The 21,166-nt window shown below is 36.8% G+C and overlaps 2 protein-coding genes across 4 annotated transcripts; one reads left to right on the top strand and one right to left on the bottom strand.

Annotated features, from left to right (window-relative positions):
• Nucleotides 1–2,165: 2,165 nt before the first annotated feature.
• On the bottom strand, nucleotides 2,166–11,783 carry LOC135633784 (F-box protein At4g02733-like). The gene is made up of 13 exons (XM_065143684.1): nucleotides 11,363–11,783; nucleotides 9,625–9,800; nucleotides 7,174–7,368; nucleotides 6,986–7,096; nucleotides 4,738–4,823; nucleotides 4,540–4,661; nucleotides 4,142–4,206; nucleotides 3,963–4,035; nucleotides 3,789–3,851; nucleotides 3,611–3,675; nucleotides 3,426–3,500; nucleotides 3,054–3,308; nucleotides 2,166–2,445 (listed from the first exon to the last, which is right to left on the bottom strand). The coding sequence occupies exons 1-12, from the start codon at nucleotides 11,696–11,698 to the stop codon at nucleotides 3,104–3,106; spliced, it is 1,572 nt and encodes a 523-aa protein (XP_064999756.1). The 5' UTR covers nucleotides 11,699–11,783; the 3' UTR covers nucleotides 2,166–2,445; nucleotides 3,054–3,103.
• Nucleotides 11,784–12,407: 624 nt separating this feature from the next.
• On the top strand, nucleotides 12,408–21,166 carry LOC103979890 (vacuole membrane protein KMS1). 3 transcript variants are annotated; one of them, XM_065144450.1, is made up of 9 exons: nucleotides 12,539–12,747; nucleotides 14,683–14,909; nucleotides 15,150–15,228; nucleotides 16,376–16,681; nucleotides 19,323–19,480; nucleotides 19,680–19,796; nucleotides 20,054–20,239; nucleotides 20,366–20,565; nucleotides 20,760–21,166. In XM_065144450.1, exons 1-8 carry the CDS (start codon nucleotides 12,684–12,686, stop codon nucleotides 20,525–20,527), a joined length of 1,299 nt encoding a protein of 432 aa, XP_065000522.1. In that variant the 5' UTR covers nucleotides 12,539–12,683; the 3' UTR covers nucleotides 20,528–20,565; nucleotides 20,760–21,166. The 3 variants fall into 3 exon arrangements, with proteins under 3 accessions (XP_009394414.2, XP_065000522.1, XP_065000521.1); XM_009396139.3 differs by having other exon boundaries at nucleotides 12,408–12,747; nucleotides 14,698–14,909; nucleotides 20,366–21,166; XM_065144449.1 differs by having other exon boundaries at nucleotides 20,366–21,166.

Below are 21,166 nucleotides of genomic sequence, written 5' to 3' on the forward strand. Positions count from 1 at the left end.
CCGTAAGAGCGTCAAGAGCTAAGGTGAATGGCTTGAGAGCGGGTTTGCTCGGTCAATGTGCAAATCTCGAGCCATAGTGCCAATCTAATAAGGGAACATTTGGTCGGTTCCCTATTAGTGTGATTCGTAGGTTCATGAGGAATTGTTCGTTTTGAATGATAGGTATACATATTATGATTTTTCTCTTTCAAAGCTCGTGAGCTCCGAAAGGCATATCTAAGGACAAGGGAGACTCGACATGGATAATGCCTTACGATTTTATGCCTTGTAAATATCTTATGATGACACGAATAATGTCTTTAGTTTTGAGACACTCTTAGTGACACTATTTTACGGTATGACTTGTTATATTCAAATATAACTCAATCTTTAGTTATATGTATCGAGGAATTCTCTTACCATAATCATTCGATCGAGCTATTAGCATATTGTTAAACACCAAGGAGACCTAGAAAACCCTAAGTTGTTTTCAAGCACTCCAAAAGTTGCCATATCTCATCCCCTACGATAAGTTCAATGAAGCTTGGATCACGTTGTCTGCCTTCGCTCGAGCATGAGATGTTGATGTTTTGGAGCTTTCTTGCAGGGCTAATTACATATTATTTTATATAATTAATTATTTTTAATATCACGATTCATATATTTTAAAAAGTTATATTAACATACGTATAATTATAAAAGTGAAATTTTCTATTTATCATAACATTATTGGTTTCACTAATAAAAACATGAAAATAAAAGGTAAAAAAATAATTCTAACGTTCTAATTAGTGGTGGCGGACGACGACGGCATTGGGAGCTATGTATAGCTGTTGTAGACGAAGAGAATGACAACGAGAGATGAGGGTCGCTCTGCATCTGTATCGATGTCGATGCAGTTGTTAAGCAACGAAAAGACTATTGATGCAAATGTCGAGCAGCATTGCTTGACAACTGCGTTGATGTCCAATGCAAATGTTGAGTGACCCTTTCATCACTCGACAATTACGTTGATGCTGATATAGATACAAAACAACTCTTACCTCTTGTCGTCGTTTTTCTCATCTATAACAACCACTCGCAACCCCTAGTAGTATTGTTGTTCGTCACCACCGACGTTGTCCATCATCAATTGAAACCTTGAAATTATTTTTTTATCATTTATTTTCAGGTTTCTGTTGGTAAGGTCAACGACGTCACGATAAATAGACCTAGATACTTAATTTTCGTAATTATAGAGATGCAAATATAACTTTTTAAAATACCGAGACCAAAATGCTAAAGGTAGCTAACTATATGGGCTAATCTATAATTAGATGATTCAACGACATATTAAGACAATTTAAAGGGTGCGATGAGTTTTGGCGATTCAAACCAAGACATGTACCTATTTGAAGCATACTTTAGGAGCTTTTGACCGTAGAACACTTTTGAAGATCCAATGAACTACCATTCATTTATTGGGATGTGTTTGATAACATATTTAAAATGTACATTGAGAGCACATTTAAAGGGTGTGTTTGATGATACATTTGAAATGTCCAATGCATATTTGAGATGCGATTTAATGTTTGATATTTTTTTTTAAGTTGCATATGGCTTGGATACTACAAGACAAATGTTCATATTTGATAGTACCTCAAGATGACATTGGCATTTCAATATCAATTCTTAAAATATCCTATAACATTATCTAAAATTATAAAATTATCAACATAATAGAGTAAGAAACTAACATGATTTATATCTTCTATAATGTAAAATTATATATATATATATATATATATATATATATATATATATATATATCATATGAATTTTGTATATGATTACATACATTCATTTTACATATTTATTTATCAAAATAAAAAAAATATAAATTTACATTTGAATAAATATTTAAAATATTAAAAAGATAAACTTATCACATAATATTTAATAAACTTTTAATATATAATTTTATCAAGCAACACTCAGGTCAATGCATATTTAAAATATAATTTTTATTTATTAACCATCAAACATTCGAAGCATGTCATAATTACGTATTCACTCGAACTACCTTCTTTAAATATATATTAAAAATATAAATATATTCTCAAGTGCAGCCGATGAGCTTAACAAAGACAGAAGTGAGACTGCAAGAACACTGCTTTTTGGTCCAACTCAAAAGCTTCAAAGGATCCTTGGAGGAATATAATACCGTCACTGCCTTGAAATTGATTTAAGAGAGGCTCTCGATAAAGATGCAACAGATACATAACCGTGTTATCAAATGGCATGACAAAGATAGTATCTAACATTCTTAAAAATCAACCTTATTCAGGTTACCAAGAACTTTACAGCGATGAATATTGCAATGAGGTGCAGATCTCCGAACCAAAATCCATGACACCGGCTTCCTGTATTCATATACCAATAACTGCTTTCAATGTGTCCCATGTCTCCGTGAATGCAAGCGTGAACCTAATTGCAAAGTAGAGATATCAGGTCATTCTAAACCTAATTGCAAAGGAACAGTGAATTGCCAAGATTAAATGCTCAAGAAAATTAAAGGCGTCACCTATGATTCACTCATTTTGACAGTTAAGTTCTTTTCCTGAAGGAAAGATCTGATGATTGCAGAGCAAAGACCAGACTAAGAAGAGATAGTTCAAGTTAACCCACTAACAAGCACAGGCTTAAACATTACAGGTAATCTTGTAGAACTAGTACCCATCCATGTCTTGGAACATACAGATGTGGTCAATATATACATCTTAACAGCTTATGTTTTGCATAAATTGATCCTTCCCCATATCACCTTTTACACCGGGCTACCTTTTAGATTATCTTGCATTAGCTGCCTAATCACCTGGGTAATCAAGACCTAAGGGTAAACCAACGGCAGAATAAATCTTGATGATATTCACTTTCGATGACAGGGCTGATAAAACTAAAGGTTTAAATCTTGATGATATTCACTTTCGATGACAGAGCTGATAAAACTAAATGTTTTGTGTTTAATCTTTTGCTCTATTCACAGCCACTTGTATACTAATCCAAGAATTAGGAGGATACGTGTAGATCCATACCTCTTGTATGGCTAATGCTGCGTCAGTGTCCTTAGCCATCTTCCATTTCACTAAAGGAACTCCAACTCGTCAAAGATATCCTCGTCGTACGGAAAGTTCAGATCAGGGACGTCCTCATTCCCACTGCCCTGATCACTGCTATAGCTATTTTCAGATGAATTTGTCAAATATGAATCAAATGCTAGATTATACAACATTAAGGAGCTTGTCCCACTGCTTATTTCACTGTCGGCGATGAGATCAATATCAATCAAGCTGCAATATTACAAGGAAATAGCATAGAACAAAGACTTCAGTAAGCAATTCATTATAAATGGTATGTGCAAATATATAAAGTATGCCATGAAATAATAGAGAGGGAAAGAGAGAGACCTCCCTTCCGGGGGAAACTTCACTAGCAAACATAATTCAGGTCTTTGTTTCAAAACTTGTGATATTAGCTGTGTACTGCAACATGAAGCGAAAGGACTTTAGCTTCACTAAAGGTTAGGATTTCTAAAAAAGTAATATCAGCATAACTCTGTTACACTTATAAAAAAAAAGCATAACTCTGTTACCATGGATTATAGCATCGATAGTTCCAGTCATTCTCAGCAGAAAGGCCATCTTTATTTGAAATATCCTGCTCAGATCAAGCACAAAGTAGTCGTCAACTTACCAAATGAAGACTTTCAAGCTGACAGGAATCCTGTTCTAGTCTAGGCAAAAACCAAATGATATGCCACATTGATCTACCAAATATCTGAGGAGTTTGAAGTCACCAGCAAGCATAGCTGAGAATAGATGTGACACTTCAACCTACATAAATCATAAATATAAAGCACCACACTTTCATCAGATTGGAATAAACTGAAAAGAACTGAAACTTAGTTATTGAGAGTGAGTAATATGCCATTCCGAACTACTCACTTCTTTAAGATGCAAACAATCACGTAAGATCAAAACCTCCAGTGGATGAGCATTTGTGCCACCACTAAGGTTCCTGAACGACCAAAGTTGTGAAAAACAGCTGAGACAAAGGCAAGATAAAGCATATGCACAAAACAAAAGAACAAAAGCACAAAATGTAATATATAAAAAAAAAAAACCTCAAGAAGGTCCCTGTAATTGAATAAGACGTTGAAAAATCAACAAATTTGAGGTGGCGAGATCCCTGTAGAAGCAAAAAATACTTCAAAAAAGAATCCTGAATTTTATGCTTCCATTATGTAGAGGACAACAATTTGCAAGATCTTACATTCAAGATAAAGATATTTATTGTAGCAAGCCAGAGAACATCATAAAATAATTATATCCATGTCTGTGATAATTTAACATGAAAAACTCTAAATAAATAATTTTTTGAGTAGGTCCAGACTACGAATTTGTTCAAGTTTCTGAAAAACTTGACAGAGATACAAGAAGAATGTAAAGTACAAAAAGAATCTTAAAGCCCATGCATAAAAAAGATTAATGCCTTCACTAAAAGAAAAAAAAGGAGAACTACCTTCACCAGTATACGGACTTTGTGATCATGTAGCTTAAACCCCCTTAGAGCAAGTGAGACTATATTGGGACAGCCATTTACCAGATCAATGCAAGTTGCCGAGTTCAAACTATCATCTCTCCCTAAAAGACATAGTCAAACATGTTGGAGGAGAATAAGAGAGAAGGATAAAGTGCAGCAAAGAAAAGTATAGCACACCAGTATCAGAGGACTCAAACAGCAAACGCTCTATACAGTGACAATTTGAGCTGACAGCATCCAATGTTCGCTTGAGTTCAACATGTCTGTTGATATAGGTATGTTAAGAATATCTTTCCAACTGTGATTCCAGAAAACATATAATGAATGCTGGAATCTCGCTAAAACTGATCATATGAGCCCAAAGTCGACATGTTCCACAAGCTTACCTTATGGAGGAAGAGATACAGACAATTTCTAGAATAAATGATTGCCTACAAGCCTAGAACATTGGATGTATCATGCATGCAGTATACATGTGTACATCGTTGTTCATCAAGAAAGCATATTCATGTCCTCATGTCTATCTCTATTTACATATTCTCCATGCAAAGCTTTGCATGATTTCCATTTCACAGGCGTTTATTGTCTAATGCAAATAACCTAAAGCAGTCGGCATCCTCAATATCTCCTTTAATTATCTTAAGTTTTGCAAAGGAGTTGGATTTGGCATGGTTTCCAGCACAAAATATGCAAAGCAATAAACTCAAGATATAATTTAGTAAATTAAATTTACCATAATATGGTCGATGACCTAATGAAATTGCAGATCACAAACAATGACAAAAAAATCTATGCCCAATATTATATAAATCTAATATGAACCTAAGGTAACTCTCACATTGAAATTATAAGAAAATTAATACAAACATAAGCACTTGCAATATAGCACGATGAGTGGTTTGTGCATTCAACCCTATCAGAGGTATCATTGTATGCACGGCATCATGATTGTCATGTAACATTCAAAAGATGTTGGAAAAAAAAGGAACATTCGAAAGATGCAACCTTCATGCTTGAGTCAATCTGGCTGAGTGCGAGTTTCTTTTTATAATCCAAGCTACTGGAGGATAAAAGCCTTGAGTCTGACAGACCATCTGATTATTCATGTTGAACTTCTGTCCTTAACAAAGTCTGATTTTTTTTCTTTTGGTGCAATCTAATGCATCCCCTTGAAATCAATACTTTTTCTTGAAATTTTAGACCAATTGTGTCAAGTGACGCACAAATCCAAGCATATGAAGCAAATGCATACTCATCTCCAAGGAGCCACTGCCTTTTTGTTAAATGTTGTTGGTTAGGCATATCAAACTCAGGAAGCAGGGAATCAAAAGTTTTTTATATTAGTATTATCATAATAATCTAGAGCATGTTAAGGTTGCTTCCAACACAAATCCAAGGAGAGGAGGTGAAATCTTAACAGAAACTAGGTCCAGACCCCTCCAAGTAGAATGGTTTACCTCTAAACAAACATCATGGTGGTTAGTAATGCTGTCATACTGGAATGGAAGGAGCAAACATCAAAAAAGAACAGATATAGTTTGGTTCTCAGTTCTTTGACTTGGTCAACTTGCCACAATCAAAGAAGTCTGAGATACAATGTTTTTCAGATTTGAAACTTAACAAATGCTGAAACTGGATATCAGACATGATGAGAATGTAGATTTGGAACTTAACAAATGTTGAAACTGGATCTCAGACATGAAGTATGTAGATTTCAGCTGCTACCTTTAGGAAATACTTCTGAGAAAATGTTCAAATCTGTGTATGATGTAGGGTTCCAAAACAATAGGTTTAAATTGGTGCTATACACCAAATATATCATAGTGCTTACACTACAACAGATATCGGACAGTACTACACACAGACCAGCTTTAGTGCATACCTTAGTTGATATAAAAGCTGACTAATTATGTGAATTGACCAAGCATCCATAAGTTTTGAAATTTCTAGAAAGTCTGGAAAAGCCTGCACTATAAATGATGCTGAATAGTTAAAATTAGATGACTGATCTTATGTATTAGAAGAAAATATTAAGCAATGAAAGGAATGAGGGTATTCATTCTTTTCTTTAGCATTATAAATGCCTTATTCTTTGATATCCTGGGTATTGTCATTAAACAAGTCTTTAATTACATAATTTAAACAGTGATTTCCTTTTGACAGAGCAAACATTATATATATATATATATATATATATATATATATGTATATACATATACATATACATATACATATATATGTATATATGTATATACATATATATATATATCCAACAGTAAACGCAACAAAATTAAGCTGAAATTTTCTTTTCAACCATCCCCTACTCAAGAGTGAACAGAATCACAATTTAAAATAGGGCAGCAAGAATCAAAATGACAAATTAATTCATGACTGTCACAGTTTGACTTAAATGACTATTACTTACAGGCCAACAACTTCAAGATCAAGCAGATATGGGCAGGCAGATAACGCTGTACAAAGTGCAGAATTGTCCATCTTGTCAATGTTATACAGGTGCAGGCTCCTCAGGAGAGTCCTTCAAACATAAAAGTTCAGAAATTACGACAAATGAACAGATAAAAAGAAGCTAAACAACTAAGCTCAAATCCTTACCCTGCAGCACCACCATCCACACTTAAAGCCAGAAGACAAGACCTTGTAAGAAGAGATGTCTCCCTTCCTTGCCTTGGTCTCTTTTGACTCCATGAAAGACCAGATGTATCCATAGGATTTCTAGTGGAATAGGACAATGGTCTACAAAGTTCTGTTGCTGAAGCTGGACTAGGCCGAATCCCAAGCTTGAGTGATCTGATTTAGAAAAATTAGTACGAATGCCAATTTTAGAACAGAAATATAGATGTAGAATATGAATATATTGTCGACACATATCCTATTGCAGACGTGGGAAAGAATCAATACAAGGAATAGATAAATAAAGTTTGATAAATGCTTCAAAATTAATTTACATGTTTGATATATAACTAACAGAAGCAGCAACGTGCCAAGCTCTAAAAGACTTAATGTTGGACACAAAGCACCCATTTCTCCAAAATCAGAGACTAAAATCCTGGTATAAGCAGCTAATCTTCACCAGAAAAAAGTTGCAAAAAATTTTGTGAAAGCAACATGGGAAGTTGCAATGACAGCTGCAAACCATATTCATCTGAGAATTTTGTGAGAGAAGTAGCAGGTATAGATAATTCTAAAAGATGCCCTGAATATCCAATTAGATAATGTCAATTAAATCTTAAATAAAAACCCAAATATACATCAGATAAGCAAGTCCTTACACCAACCAGTTAACATGCAAAAGAAAAAAAATCACAACTTAACATTCGTAATGGATATATTTGGTTTTCAACAAAAACAATAACAAATGATTATTTAATACAAAGGTGATCTAATGCAGCAAACGGTGATCCAAATATACATCAAATAAGTGAGGCCTCACACAAACTAGTTAACATGCAAAAAAATTGCAACTTAGCATTCACAAAAAATATATCTGGTTTTAAAAAAACAATAACAAAAACAAGGATTCGATACAAAGGTGATCTAATGCAGTAAACAACACTGAAAATTCCCTAAAAAAATGGTTAAACAAAACTAAGAAATTAAATAGCATTTAAGTGATACAGAAGATTCAAATCAGGATGAATTAAATAGCTTGTGGCTTGTTTTCTTCCTTATAGTTCTCGATATTTATTCAGAGAAATTCAATGTTTGCATACAGCACTTGGTTCCACTATGAATGTGAATCTATCTACAAGTGTAAAAGTAGAGACTGAAATGCAACCCAAAGTAACAAAACCTTCAATATGGACTTCCTTGTTAACAATGCACATGAAACTACTATAAAAAGAAAAGCTAAGTCAACAAAAGACTATTTCTTGCTAGTACTATGTCATTCATAGCTTGTGCACAATCAATATATTTTAAGCTGTGTAGCAGATATTTTGATCAAGATTATATCCAAGCTTTAAAATATTGCCTGTATCAACCAACCGTATTTATCAGGTCGGCCACCAACTAGAATGAAAACTAGATGATTCTGCCTGGTTCAAACTGATACCACCTGGTAAATTAATGGTAGCCAAACTTACCGGGACACTAAATAGGGTACCAAATTGTTCCAGAGTCCAGATGATAAGTTCAATATCCAATGCCTACACCATTTTTTAAAAAACTATCACTACCTTATCTTTTTCTTTCTTTTTGTTTTTTCTCTTCCTCTCATGCACTCTCTCTTCCCCCCTCCTCCGCCTTCTACTACTACTCATCTATGCCATGTTGCTGCCACTTCCTTGTCTGAGTTGCCACCTAATCCTCCTACTAGTATGCCTCTTCCTTCTTCACCACATCTTCTCCTCCTCCCTTGCCAGTTCAATTTTTTGCTTCCTTCACCTTCATTGCCTTTTCCTCCTCCTCTGTCAGTTCTCCTATTTCTCCCCTCTTCTCTGCCATACCAACCCATACCAACACTTGGTAGCACCAACACAAAATTCTAATCCATAATTATAACAGAGTAAAAACATACTGGAACTTTTTTCACCACCAATGGTAACAATTTTCAAGCAATATGGCATCAATTTGAAGAGTATGAGGAAGCTATAATATTAAACCATCAGTAGTAGCATGCAAAGTACAATGACCAGAATGATAAGTATCAGGTTCACATGCAGAGCACCATCTAAGTTACACAAATAGTTTGACAAATGCACTCTAGAATATATTATGACCACTAAATCGACAGCAAACAATTCATAGCTAAAACCCTGCAGACATCAAACATCGGTCTTTGACGGAAGAAAATTAGGTCATGTACCAACTCAAAAGATACCTGGTTCTGAAACAGAACATTTCAATTGTTAAACAGTTTAGTTATTTTGTTTAGTGAAAAGTAAGAACAGAAGCCAATGAGCCAATCTAAGAATCAGATCAAAGACACGAAAGCATATCTTAATTTAGGCCCACAAGAATACTACTAATGGCCATTTTTTGAAAAGAAAGAAAATTATTATTTTTTAATTGAATGGCATTTAATACAAGGAAGAAAGATCTTACTGAAGATTTTTTCCTGCTCGTTGTATCATTGTAGAGACAACTGTGTTATTAACCTTTGGCACTTCAGCTGTTAAGTCAATATTTGCATAGCACATTGGATCTGTTGCACACTTGTTGAACATTGAACAAGTAGCTACAGCATGGCAAAGACTCTGCGTATCCAGCTTGGAGAATACCTTCAGAACACCATAATGAATGGAGTATGCTGTCAATCAGATGCTATCAAAACACTAAAGCAACAAGAGAGAAGGAAGATGATTTTGGTGGATTAAGATGATCTAGTGAAAGGTACAACCCATATTGCATGTTGACACTAAATGAATAGAATAATTAGACCAGATAGCTGACAAATAGAAAGGAACAAATATAAGAAAAATTAATCTAGGCAAACATGAAAATATCAAGAACATGAAGTAGAAAAGCAGATGCCTCTCAAATGCAAAAGACAACATATAAGTACACAGCTGCTGTATGCAATTCTAAAGAGAGCCAGTCTGGTCAGGTATTCCCATCAATGGCGAACAATGACAGTAGACAGACTTTTCACAAGCAAATATGCTTATGATGATGGAAAACCTCTCCTCTTCTTTTTACCTCTTTCTACATCTCATTTTTTCCCATTGATGTGCTATTGAAGATTGCAAACATCAAATCAGACAGGCAACAAGACCAGATAAAAATAACTAAATGGATGAAAGCTATTCCTATCAGTGGCCCATGAATCCAGGACAACAGCAAGAGGCAACAAAGTGGAGCTACTGAGATTATAGGGAACAAGATGAGAAATTAGGATCAGGGTTAACAAATATTCTGATCTAAAGTGGTGAGAGAAGCATAGTTTAGGTTTCCAGAGCCTCCCAAAGACCCTGCTTATAATGTTTGCTGCACTAACACATGTTGCATTACATTTTCTGTCCTAAGGATCCCCTACAAAGAGAATATCTATATAACTTTGTTCCTTGGGCATCATCGGTTAAATCCATGGAGAGAACCTATGAACATGCTCAAGGGGGTTGCTTGAATCTTACCCTCCCTAAATTTTGGTAGTAAAAATCTTCCACGGGTTATCCTTTATATAAGCTCATAGCACATAAAAAATTAAAAGTGCCGGGCATGCCAGAATTGGAACATACTATTTGTCTAGTCCACTAACTTTCCTGCCTACAAAAACATATGAAGCCCCTAGTAAGACTAAAAGTTTGTCTATTTCCAGAGTAGAGATTGGAGTGATTGGCCAGAATTGCCTATTTTCTAAGTTAAGGATACAAACCATGTGGTCAAACTAAAGAGGTTACTTGAATACCTAGAGGTTACTAAAGAGGATACATCCACTCCTCATCTCATTAATACTATTTCTAATGATCGTTTGTTCACCAACTTAATGGCTTCCAAAAGCACATCAGCCAGATCAAGAAATTCTCTCTCCAAGTGGAGCTCAATATACATGAACTAGAAGACGATACACCTAATCCTTGAACAATGATCTCTACCTAAAGATAAATTAAGGTGAGACCAGAAAAGAGTGACTTCGCCAATTCGAAAACTCGTCCTCTTTGAACATCGTCCTTACACTTTGCTAAATGATTTCCACTTTCTTCAATCAGTCTACTATCTCCATCAATCCATCCAACCACGGACGCAAGCTTACCATCACATCAACGCAAGTAACGAAGAACAGAATGGATCCTTCCGAAGCATAACAACGACTACAGATCAATGGAGAGGGGGAAGCGATTACTTTGATGGTGAGATCGGAAGCGAGGGGCCAGGAAGAGAAGTTGTGCTTGGACGCGCGCCGCCGGGCGGATCTCCTGGCGGCCTCCAGGAGGGCCGATCCAGCCTCCATGGCGCCCTCGATCAACCGATCCTTATCCGACTCCAGAAGCCTCGAGTCGAGAAGGCTCTCGAGGGAGAGCTCGAGGGCGACGGAGGGGTCCGGGAGGGCGAGAAGCGCCTCCAGGACTCGATCCATCGCCATGGGGCCGGACGGGACCCTAGAGGGGCTCGAGGAGGCGTCGAAGGTGGAGGAAGGATCGGCGGAGGGGCAGGGACGCTTGGGGACGACGGGATCCATCACGGATGGGCGGCGGAGGCGGGGAAGGACGACATCGGAGCCGGGAATCGGGGAAATGCGGTGGGAAGGGGCCCTTTTCCTTTTGTTTCGTGTACAGATTGGCCACAGCCGCGAGTGAAGCACGTCGCGTCGCACGGATCGAAACGGATCCTCCTCGCAGCGAATGACACGTGTGCGATGGTGAGGTGGGCAATCGGTGGCTCCCACAACAAGATTTGCCCTGGTGCCGATGGTGTTGATAGATCACCTGTCCCGACGGAACACGAGAGACACTTTACTCTCCCAGGAATACCCATGATGACGCAACGAATGACGTCATCTCTCATCTCACGGAGCAAAGGAAAAAAGTGTGCTCCCTGCCTCAGCCAAGAAAGGTGAGCACCGGCTGTGGCTGATGCGATGGGGAATCCGTCCCGTAAAGTGTTTAGTGGGTCTACGCGGATGATCCGAATCCGAACCTAACTATCAAGAAACCGAATTTTCCTAACCCGAATCCGATTCAGGGACCAATTTATTCCATGGTGTCAATCGGGTTCACGGGCGAACCGGGTTATGTTGTACCCGGCCCCATTTCTTCTAGAACAATCTTTTTGCCCATTATTTCTTATACTATTAGATCACACAACCAATTACGATAATTTAATATTTTTAGTTATATTTCGATTAAAGCTTCTTTTATATAATTCTTTAAATGCGGAGCTCCAAAAAAGTATCCGACTTCATCGCGAGCATCTGTCATGAAAGAGGGAAACCTTAGGGTGGATCTCACAGCCGTCTCCTTGCTTGTTCCAATCTCCGACGCTTTCTTGGGGTTCCTTCTTGCTGCTGCTCTCCCTAATTTGCACGCTCGCGGGCGGATCGACTCTCCAATCCGATAAGGGGAAATCTCGACTTGGGAGTCCGTCTCCGTTCTCGTGTTTGGGGGGGATCGAGGAGCTTGGCGGTGAGATTGACGAGCTCCTGGCTTTATCCGCGTTGGGCCAAAATGGCTTCCGGGGAGGCGGCCGCCGCTCATCGATCGCCCGAAGAGCTCGAGACGTTGATCTCAGGTGAGTGGCGGGATCTTTCCAATGCAAGGATCTTCTATGTGACGAGATCTGATGTCAGATCTATGGTTATTTCCCTTCCTATTGTTCTCTTCTTTACGTTTGATTGTTTGGCGTTTATTTATTTCCAATATTATTGTTTATCTTTTAGAAACAAACTTTTATTTGTTATATCCGGAACGATATTTAGGGTTTGAAAGGTGGAGATGTATTGTTTTCCATGAAGCACATAATAAGGCTCTCAATTTCAGATATCAAAAGAACATTCTCCGACTCGTGTGGTTTGTTTTATTATTTGGATCGGGAAAAACTCTTGACGCCAATGAAATGGTCCCAAAGTGAAACGCTGATGTTTTTAGCATAGCTCAGTCATGCAAGTTTCCATTGGACTACAGGGTTTGAAAAATGACTATTGGATACGGTGAAATGAGAAATCACATAGATGTACAGAAAGGCGTACGGGCTCGAACTAGATCTTGTAGTAATATATAGTATTTGTCTTTTTTTTTGGGGAACAGAATATAAAAATATTAATTATCAAACCAAAATTCGAGACCAAATTTGTGTATAATACGCCACCTACAAGCCTCCTTGTTTGGAGGATAGGGAAAATGCCCTTGTTCAATCAAAAAATGTTTTGAAGAAGCCTTTGTTGCTGCAACTTTGTGATATATCTTCTTCCCAGTTTGGTTGATAAGCTTAGTGATCATACCAAAGTAAATTGCTAATGTTATTATTTTTGTGAAGAGGAACTAATCGTTTCTCAATATAACCGTTCTGACAAGAGAAATATTGATTTATGAAGTTATATACCCTTGGAGCCAATATTATATTTTCCATGATGGAAGTATGAAATTAACAATGTCTTGAGCCTTTGCTTATTTAACTTCTGCTGGGCCCTAGATGGGAGTTGATCACGAATCTTGAAGCAATTTAACCTAAAGCAATTTACGGATTTGAGGGTAAGTATCAGAATCAATTGATGGATTAGACTCATTCCATATGGGTCATGACAAATGGTATTAGATTATTTTTACTCTTGATGCATGGCTCAAACTGGTACTAACATATATCCTAATCAAACTATGGATTCAATGAGGGGATAAGGCACCGAGGATGGTATGAGATGATTAAGGCTTTGTCCTTTAACCTGATAGATCTCCATATTTTTGCTACATCATGCATGGAACTTACAAATTCATTGTTTTTCTTCTTTTAACCACTGCATTATTCCATGCTCCAGCTTGCAATCATCCCGGCATAAAAAGGTGCTTGAGCTTATGCATTTTGCATGAATGCCTGTTTAATATAGTCTTTATTTCCAATAAAGGTGTATCCAATCAATTTTTGGTATATGTTCTCCTAGTTATCTGTTGTTTCATTTTTTTTTATTAATCATTAGGTGATTCTTGGTAGATGATATATTGACCCAATTTGAGTAAAATTGATGTTTATGCATCCTATTTTAAAGAAAAATTGTGATGTGGAAGTTTTTATGTCATTGGATATCGAGTATTAGAAGACTAAATGCCTCTCATTAGATAGGTTGTCATGGCTTATGAGATGATAAATATTCTAAAACACGAGTCTTACGCCACAACTTTTAAGTATTTGAAATCCTACATTAAATCAATTGGGGCTAGATATATGTCAAACCATATTGGTAATAGATATTTGCCATAATATTTATGTATATATGTCATGGATAATGGGGGCTTACCGTTACATTTTCTTCTTTTTCGTTTTTTCACAATTATAATTCAAAATTTCTTGTTGCTTCAGAAAAATTATGTATGGATTATTGATGAGATGCAATAATGTAGATATCTTTAACCATTATGTGTGACTAAGAAATAATTGTGCAGAATCTTCAGATAAAAAAATCAAGTGAAATTTATGTGGCTCTTAGATATTTCCTGCTTATTGTCTGAGTTCTAGAATTTTCTTCTGCAGAACTTCAGAAGAAGCATCAGATGGATTTACTCAATTTGACATTGACAACTCAGCCATTCAAGACTTTGCAGTTTTTCATTTTTGCTACATTGCAATATCTAAGACGATCACTTGTATATATTTTGGCAAAAGGTGGCTGGATTTTAGTCTTGTCCTTGCCAGTATTTGCTGTTGGGCTTCTCCTTTTCAGTGTTGATGGACCTCACGAGAAGGTGATCACCTCATCACTTTTTATATTTTCATACAGTCTATATATTAATGTCACTCTTTATTCAAATAATTTGCTATTGGATGCTTTTTTGTTGTAATTTAGCATGATAAGATTGTCTAGCATGAATCTATTAGAAGATATGATAAATTTGTTTTGTAGCACTTACTTAATTCTAACTAATACTTTTCAATTGTACCTTCTAAATTTATTTTGTTAACTTTGTTTACTGTCATGCTTGCAGCATATTCAGGAGTTCATCCACTATACAAAATTTAGCTTGTGGTGGGTGGCACTTGGAGTAGCATCATCAATCGGGCTGGGTGGGTGTACTTTGCAATTGGGAGTCTGTTACTACTTGCTGATTTTTTGGAAATTCTCAGATGAACTAGCTGACACGAAAAACCCCATACTGTCCTTGTTACTTTTACTCTTGTCTTCAAATATTTTGTTCATTTTGTGTTGCATTACTTTCAGAAATCTTTTGGCAGCAACATAGCCTAATCCTGCTGTCTTTGTGGCTACTACTACTATTATTAATAGATTTTATTATTTAATTGTCTTTAACTTCGAAGGTAGTTTATTTTCAGGAATTAAACATCAGAAGTAACTCATAAAATACCTAACCTTTAGCAGTAACAACTGTTATTACATCCAACCATGAAGTCTGAACACATTGTTTTTTTTATGCTTGTCTCTTTTCAGAGGTCTAGCATGATTGAGACATTTGTATCAGCATATCCACACCAATATGTCTATTGTGGTCTAGTTCATGAATATTCACTAGGTATGTTTATACTAGGTCATGCAAATTTGTTTATTTGCGTTGGACTATATCTAATGAAATGTGTTGCTAGGTTCTTTTTTAAAAATATTTTAGATGACAAAACATTTATGCTCTAAAAGTATTCTTTCAAATAGAAAAGATGAGCACTTTACCTATTTGATAACAGTAGATGAGGAATTCTGATATAATTATTAATTCAAAATGATATGGGATCACATATTTTGTTCTGTTGGGATTATGGTAACTAACCATAGGCAATATTGTATGTTGTGATTATGGTAACTATAGACAATATATGAAAGTCTGTGTTTCTTATAATGTTTACATTTGATCTTCTTGATTTATGCATTCATAAATTTGGTTATTCTTAATAAATAATATTTATGTAGGTAGTCAGCTTTTTTTTTCTCAGTATGCATGCAAGCAAACTTGACACTCTGCCGTTGCATCTGTTTATGCATTAGGCATGTACACATTTGCTTTCATTTGGAGTATCTGGTATGGCATATTGAACTAACCTACACTTCTTGCAACGAATGGTATATATTACAAATGGTGGTTTCATCATATTTATCTACGCGCAGAACGTTTACAATCTTGTTCACTAAAATCCAAATTCAATACTGCCATCATTTTTAAAGTTGTTTCGAAAAATATAACAAGCCTATGTTGCTTTTCTACAGGGTCTGGCTTGCACACATTTGTTCTCTATTTGGGTCCTCATATTGCTTTTTTCACAATAAAAGCCATGAAATGTGGTCGAGTTGATTTGAAGGCTGCACCATATGATACCATACAGTTAAAAATGAGTCCTTCATGGCTTGAAAAGGACTGTTCAGAGTTTGGACCTCCAGTTTTTCCACCTTTACCTGGTTCTTTGGTTAGGGTTCCTCTTAGCAGTATACTCCCTCAGGTTCAGCTTGAAGCCATTCTTTGGGGATTGGGTACTGCCCTCGGGGAGCTTCCTCCTTATTTCATTGCAAGAGCAGGTAACTTATTGCATATGCAGTTCCATTATGCAATTGGTTAACATAATTTAGTCAGGTCATCTTTCTGATGTTGCTTGCTAACACTCAAGATTGAGCCCAAATGTTTTGAACTGCTACTATTCACTTTCAGAGACAAAGTTGCATGAACCACACAGAGTTGTTCTTTCTTAATCTCATTGAAGGAAGGATTTCTATTTGTTTCCTCTTTTCGGCTTTTCTAAATTTGATAATATGTGTCTATTCTGGCTTAGTTTATGTTTCTAACTTAACTCCACAAGAAATTCAGGATAAGTAGAGCTTCCTCTATGTTAGCTCACTTAGATAATCAGCCTTTAACGCATCAAATTCTAGCCAATTAAGATGTTCCATAGTGATTTATAGCTGCTTATTTGCCATCAGAATTCCAGTCTAAGATACTGTTACTACTGCATTCTTTGAAAAGTGGGTAATTTGCAACCATAGAATGGTTGTGGGGAAGAAAGGAATCGAATGGGCTACCTTCAGTTATTTCATGGGTGAATATGTTTGATAGATCATGATTATTATGACCCGAGCCTGATGGGTTAACTGGCCTATCAACTTCGTTTGGTCTAAACCACTGATCAAAATGCTTAAGCTGAAGTTGATAGTAGTACACTTATCAGACTCTTATAAGTCAATCTTAGTCTTGCCCACTTTCGATGTGGGACTAATCAGGGATGTTACAATGATAATTCGATTTGTTCCATAATTTTTTCTATCGGAGACTTTGATATTCATACCAAGGTATCAAATACCAATATAGGTTGTTATTTAACAGTCCAATAGCCAATTGGGGCACAAATCAGATGGTTTCTCATGATTGTCTATTATGAACTATGTTGTTCAGTAAGCTCAACACATTGAGCTTACTAGACAGGACAAGTTCAAAATAGGGTAGGAAGCCTGGTAAGCTAATCGTATCGACTTATGAGGCATTAAATATATTGGTACAGTTCAGTATTGAAAAGGAAGCTTACCATCTAAGATCTATAATTTTTTTATCTTTTGATTAGTGTTTTTAAAAGCAGTGGACGCCAAGGTCACAAAACGCTCGAGGCGCTAGGTACTTGCCTAGGCACTCACCCGATGCTCCATAATATTAAAATATAAAAAAAATATATTACGATTGATAAATATGATCATAAAAATAAAAATGCCACTTCAAAGTGAAATCATATGAAGTAACTGGTGGAGTAAAGAGGGAACTGAGAAGATGAGTAACTGGCAAGCAACTACGTAGGAAAGTGGGGAATGGAGAGGGCGGCAAACGAAGCTGCAGATGAAGGCAACAACAGTAGAGGAAGCTATGGCCTAAGGCAGTGGCGATGAAGAAAGCTATGGACAAAGGCGACGTCGGTGAAGGAAGTTGCGAACGAAGGTGACAGCAAAGGAAGCTACAGACGAAAGCGGTGGCGGCGAAATGAAATTGCGGACAAAGGTGGTGGCGATGAACGAAGTTGCAGACGAAGGCGACAACAATGTACATAGGGTTTCTCTTTGAAGACAAACCGGGTCAAGGGTTGGGGGGGTTTGGGGGGAAGTTTTGTGTTAGGTAGATTAGTTGGTTCGATTGAACTAACTTGCTTGTTCAATTGAATCGAGCACGAATCTAGACCCATCTTCACTCAAGCGCTCACTTGAGGCACCTAATGCCTAGGCTCAGGCTAGCGCTCGGTGGTGCTTCAACGAAATGCCTCGCTCGGAAGTTTTGTCAGGTGCTTGGACCTCGTCTCGTCTCGCTCGAGTGCTTAGGCGAGCACCTATCGCCTTTTGAAAACATTGCTTCCAATAGTTGTATTTGGAGGTGTATTTTTGTATTCCCTTGCCTTTGTGTTCTCTCTTTCTCACTTAGTCGCTTACCCTCTCTTCTCCATGAACTGTGCCAGGCAATAAGTTTGTTGCGCATTATCTATAATATCTTTTTCTAGTTTAACGATTACATTGACAGTAGTATTTTCTCTTCGATTGCATAACCCTCATGATCTCTCTTCTCTCTTTCTCACACGCACACACTCTCTCTCTCTCTCTCTTATGTTGCTTCTCTCTGCTATCGTAGCTTCTTCTGCCTCCTCTTCATTACTATGTCGTTGTCACCATCTCCACTATGTCCTCTTCCTTGCTATGTCGTTGCCGTAAGATACTTAAGATGAAATCTCAAAAGTAAAGGTACCTTAGCGAGATATCTAGTCGGTTTTAAATACCAATATGATATCAGTATAAAAGGGTATACCTAGTGCATGAGACTTCCACCATTGTGAGATCTGGGGAAGGCCAATGATATCTGTATGCCAATTTATTTCATGGAATAAAATCATAATAATAATGAACTGTATATGTATTAGTATCCAGCTATATAGTTTGATGTAGATAAGTCTTGATCCGACTGGTAAAATATCGATCGTTATGTATTGATCCGACTGGTAAAGTATCGGTTGTTTCTCTCACCAAATGTTGTATTTTGGATCATCATTTTGTTCTTTACTTTTATTTGATACTTGCAAGGAGATTTCACTCACTTTTTTACTGATTTGCTTTTTCTGCATGGTTGTGGTTGTGTTATATCCAATCTTTGGTCAGTGCTTTCATGTTAAACCCATTCTAACACAAAAAAGTTTTGCAGCACGCTTGTCAGGAAATAAAGTGGGCGCTGTGGAAGAACTAGATGCTGCTTCATCAAAACAAGATGGATTTTTATCTTTTTATTTAAAGAAAATCAAGCGCTGGCTTCTTTCTCACTCACAACATCTTAACTTCTTTACAATATTAGTACTTGCTTCGGTTAGTGTTAATTTCTCCCTGGTAGCACTTGTTCTTTTGATGAATGTTCACCTAACTGACAGTCATGAATTTAGTTTCTTTTAAGCCTCTGGCCTTCCTGTGAATTCCATTAGGAATAACTGCTTTTTTCATCTCATTGCTGCTTAACTCATATTCCATTTAAAAATTTGTTCTCTATATGTGAACGTTGTTACCTTAGGTGCCAAACCCGCTGTTTGATCTTGCTGGTATCCTGTGTGGACAATTTGGAATTCCTTTTTGGAAGTTCTTCCTAGCAACCTTGACTGGAAAGGCGATAATAAAGGCACACATACAGGTGATAAGTTGGCTCTTGATTATTTTTGATCCTATATTATTCCTTTATAATAGTTTTTGATACTTAATGTATTTTAGGTGGCTTTATAATTCTAGGATCATATGAATTCCCCTGGTTTTTTTAATACTTTTGTATGAGTTGAATATCAAGATGTATTCTACTACCTTAATCACCTAATTATGAATACAGCAGAATCCTAAAAGTTGAGATTGCAGTGATCCTAAATGATAGCACAGCTGTCCATTTTGTTGTTGCAGACAGTTTCCATCATCTCTTTGTGCAATAACCAACTCCTGGAATGGATGGAAAAAGAGCTAATATGGGTGTTTGGCTTCATCCCTGGCTTCTCTTCTGTCCTGCCCAACCTAGTTACGAAACTGCACATGGCTCAAGAGAAGTATTTATCAGCATCGGTTCCTGGATCAACTCTCTCAGATGGAATGGTAGGCTAATTTAATATTTGGAGCCATCGAATTTCACCTTCACCTGTTGTGCATTTATTTCACATTGTCATATCCATTTCTCCACGAAGTTAGGTGGTTTTTTTCTGAATAATTTTTGTTATGTAGGCGAAGCGTTGGAATCTGTCCTTCAGTTTGATATGGAATACCGTGATATGGCTTATGCTCATAAACTTCTTTGCAAAGATAGTAGCTGCTACCGCACAAAGATATCTCAAGAAACAGCAAGACTTGGAACTGACAAGAGTCAAGCAAATGACAATCACTTGATACCGTCGACACATCGAAAAAAAAAAATCATTAGATAGGTTCGTTGATTTCCATTACTACCCACGGCCAAGGAAAACATAGTCCTTTAAACTCCTGTACAGTTAACAAGCATGGCTATTAGTGGTCCGAGGGCAGCCGCCCCATTTGCTACTGCCATCGTTTGGGATAAGTTTCGACAATCTATTACTTTCTCTAAAGGCCTAGTTGTTTACACTGATGCTTTTTCTTCCAGTCCTAGTCCCCACTGCCACATATGGAAATGCGAGAGTGATTGCGGATACTTCATGAGATTATGATCAATATCAATGCCAGTGTGGTCTGCCCGTGGAGCAAAACGAAGAATTTGCATGGCTCATATAAAAATAAGTCCTCAAGTCAGATACGAGTTTGTATTTTTTATATTTTAGGAGCTTACCAAGTCCAAATTTCTATCATTATCATTCCTGATATAAAGTAGAGAGTCGATTGATTTTAATTTAATTCGATTACTTGGTGCTATTTGACTTTCATAAACCACACTCCGGTTCCTTTTTAGCTAGTTCAGTTTAAAGGTGTCCTCTCAGTCAAGCGATACATTTTACTTGAGTTTCAAATGGATTTGAGTAAACAATATTTGAATTAGATTGCAATTTGGGTTCA

This window comes from Musa acuminata, chromosome BXJ3-3 (genome assembly GCF_036884655.1).
Source record: "Musa acuminata AAA Group cultivar baxijiao chromosome BXJ3-3, Cavendish_Baxijiao_AAA, whole genome shotgun sequence".
NCBI classification, from domain to species: Eukaryota; Viridiplantae; Streptophyta; class Magnoliopsida; order Zingiberales; family Musaceae; genus Musa; species Musa acuminata.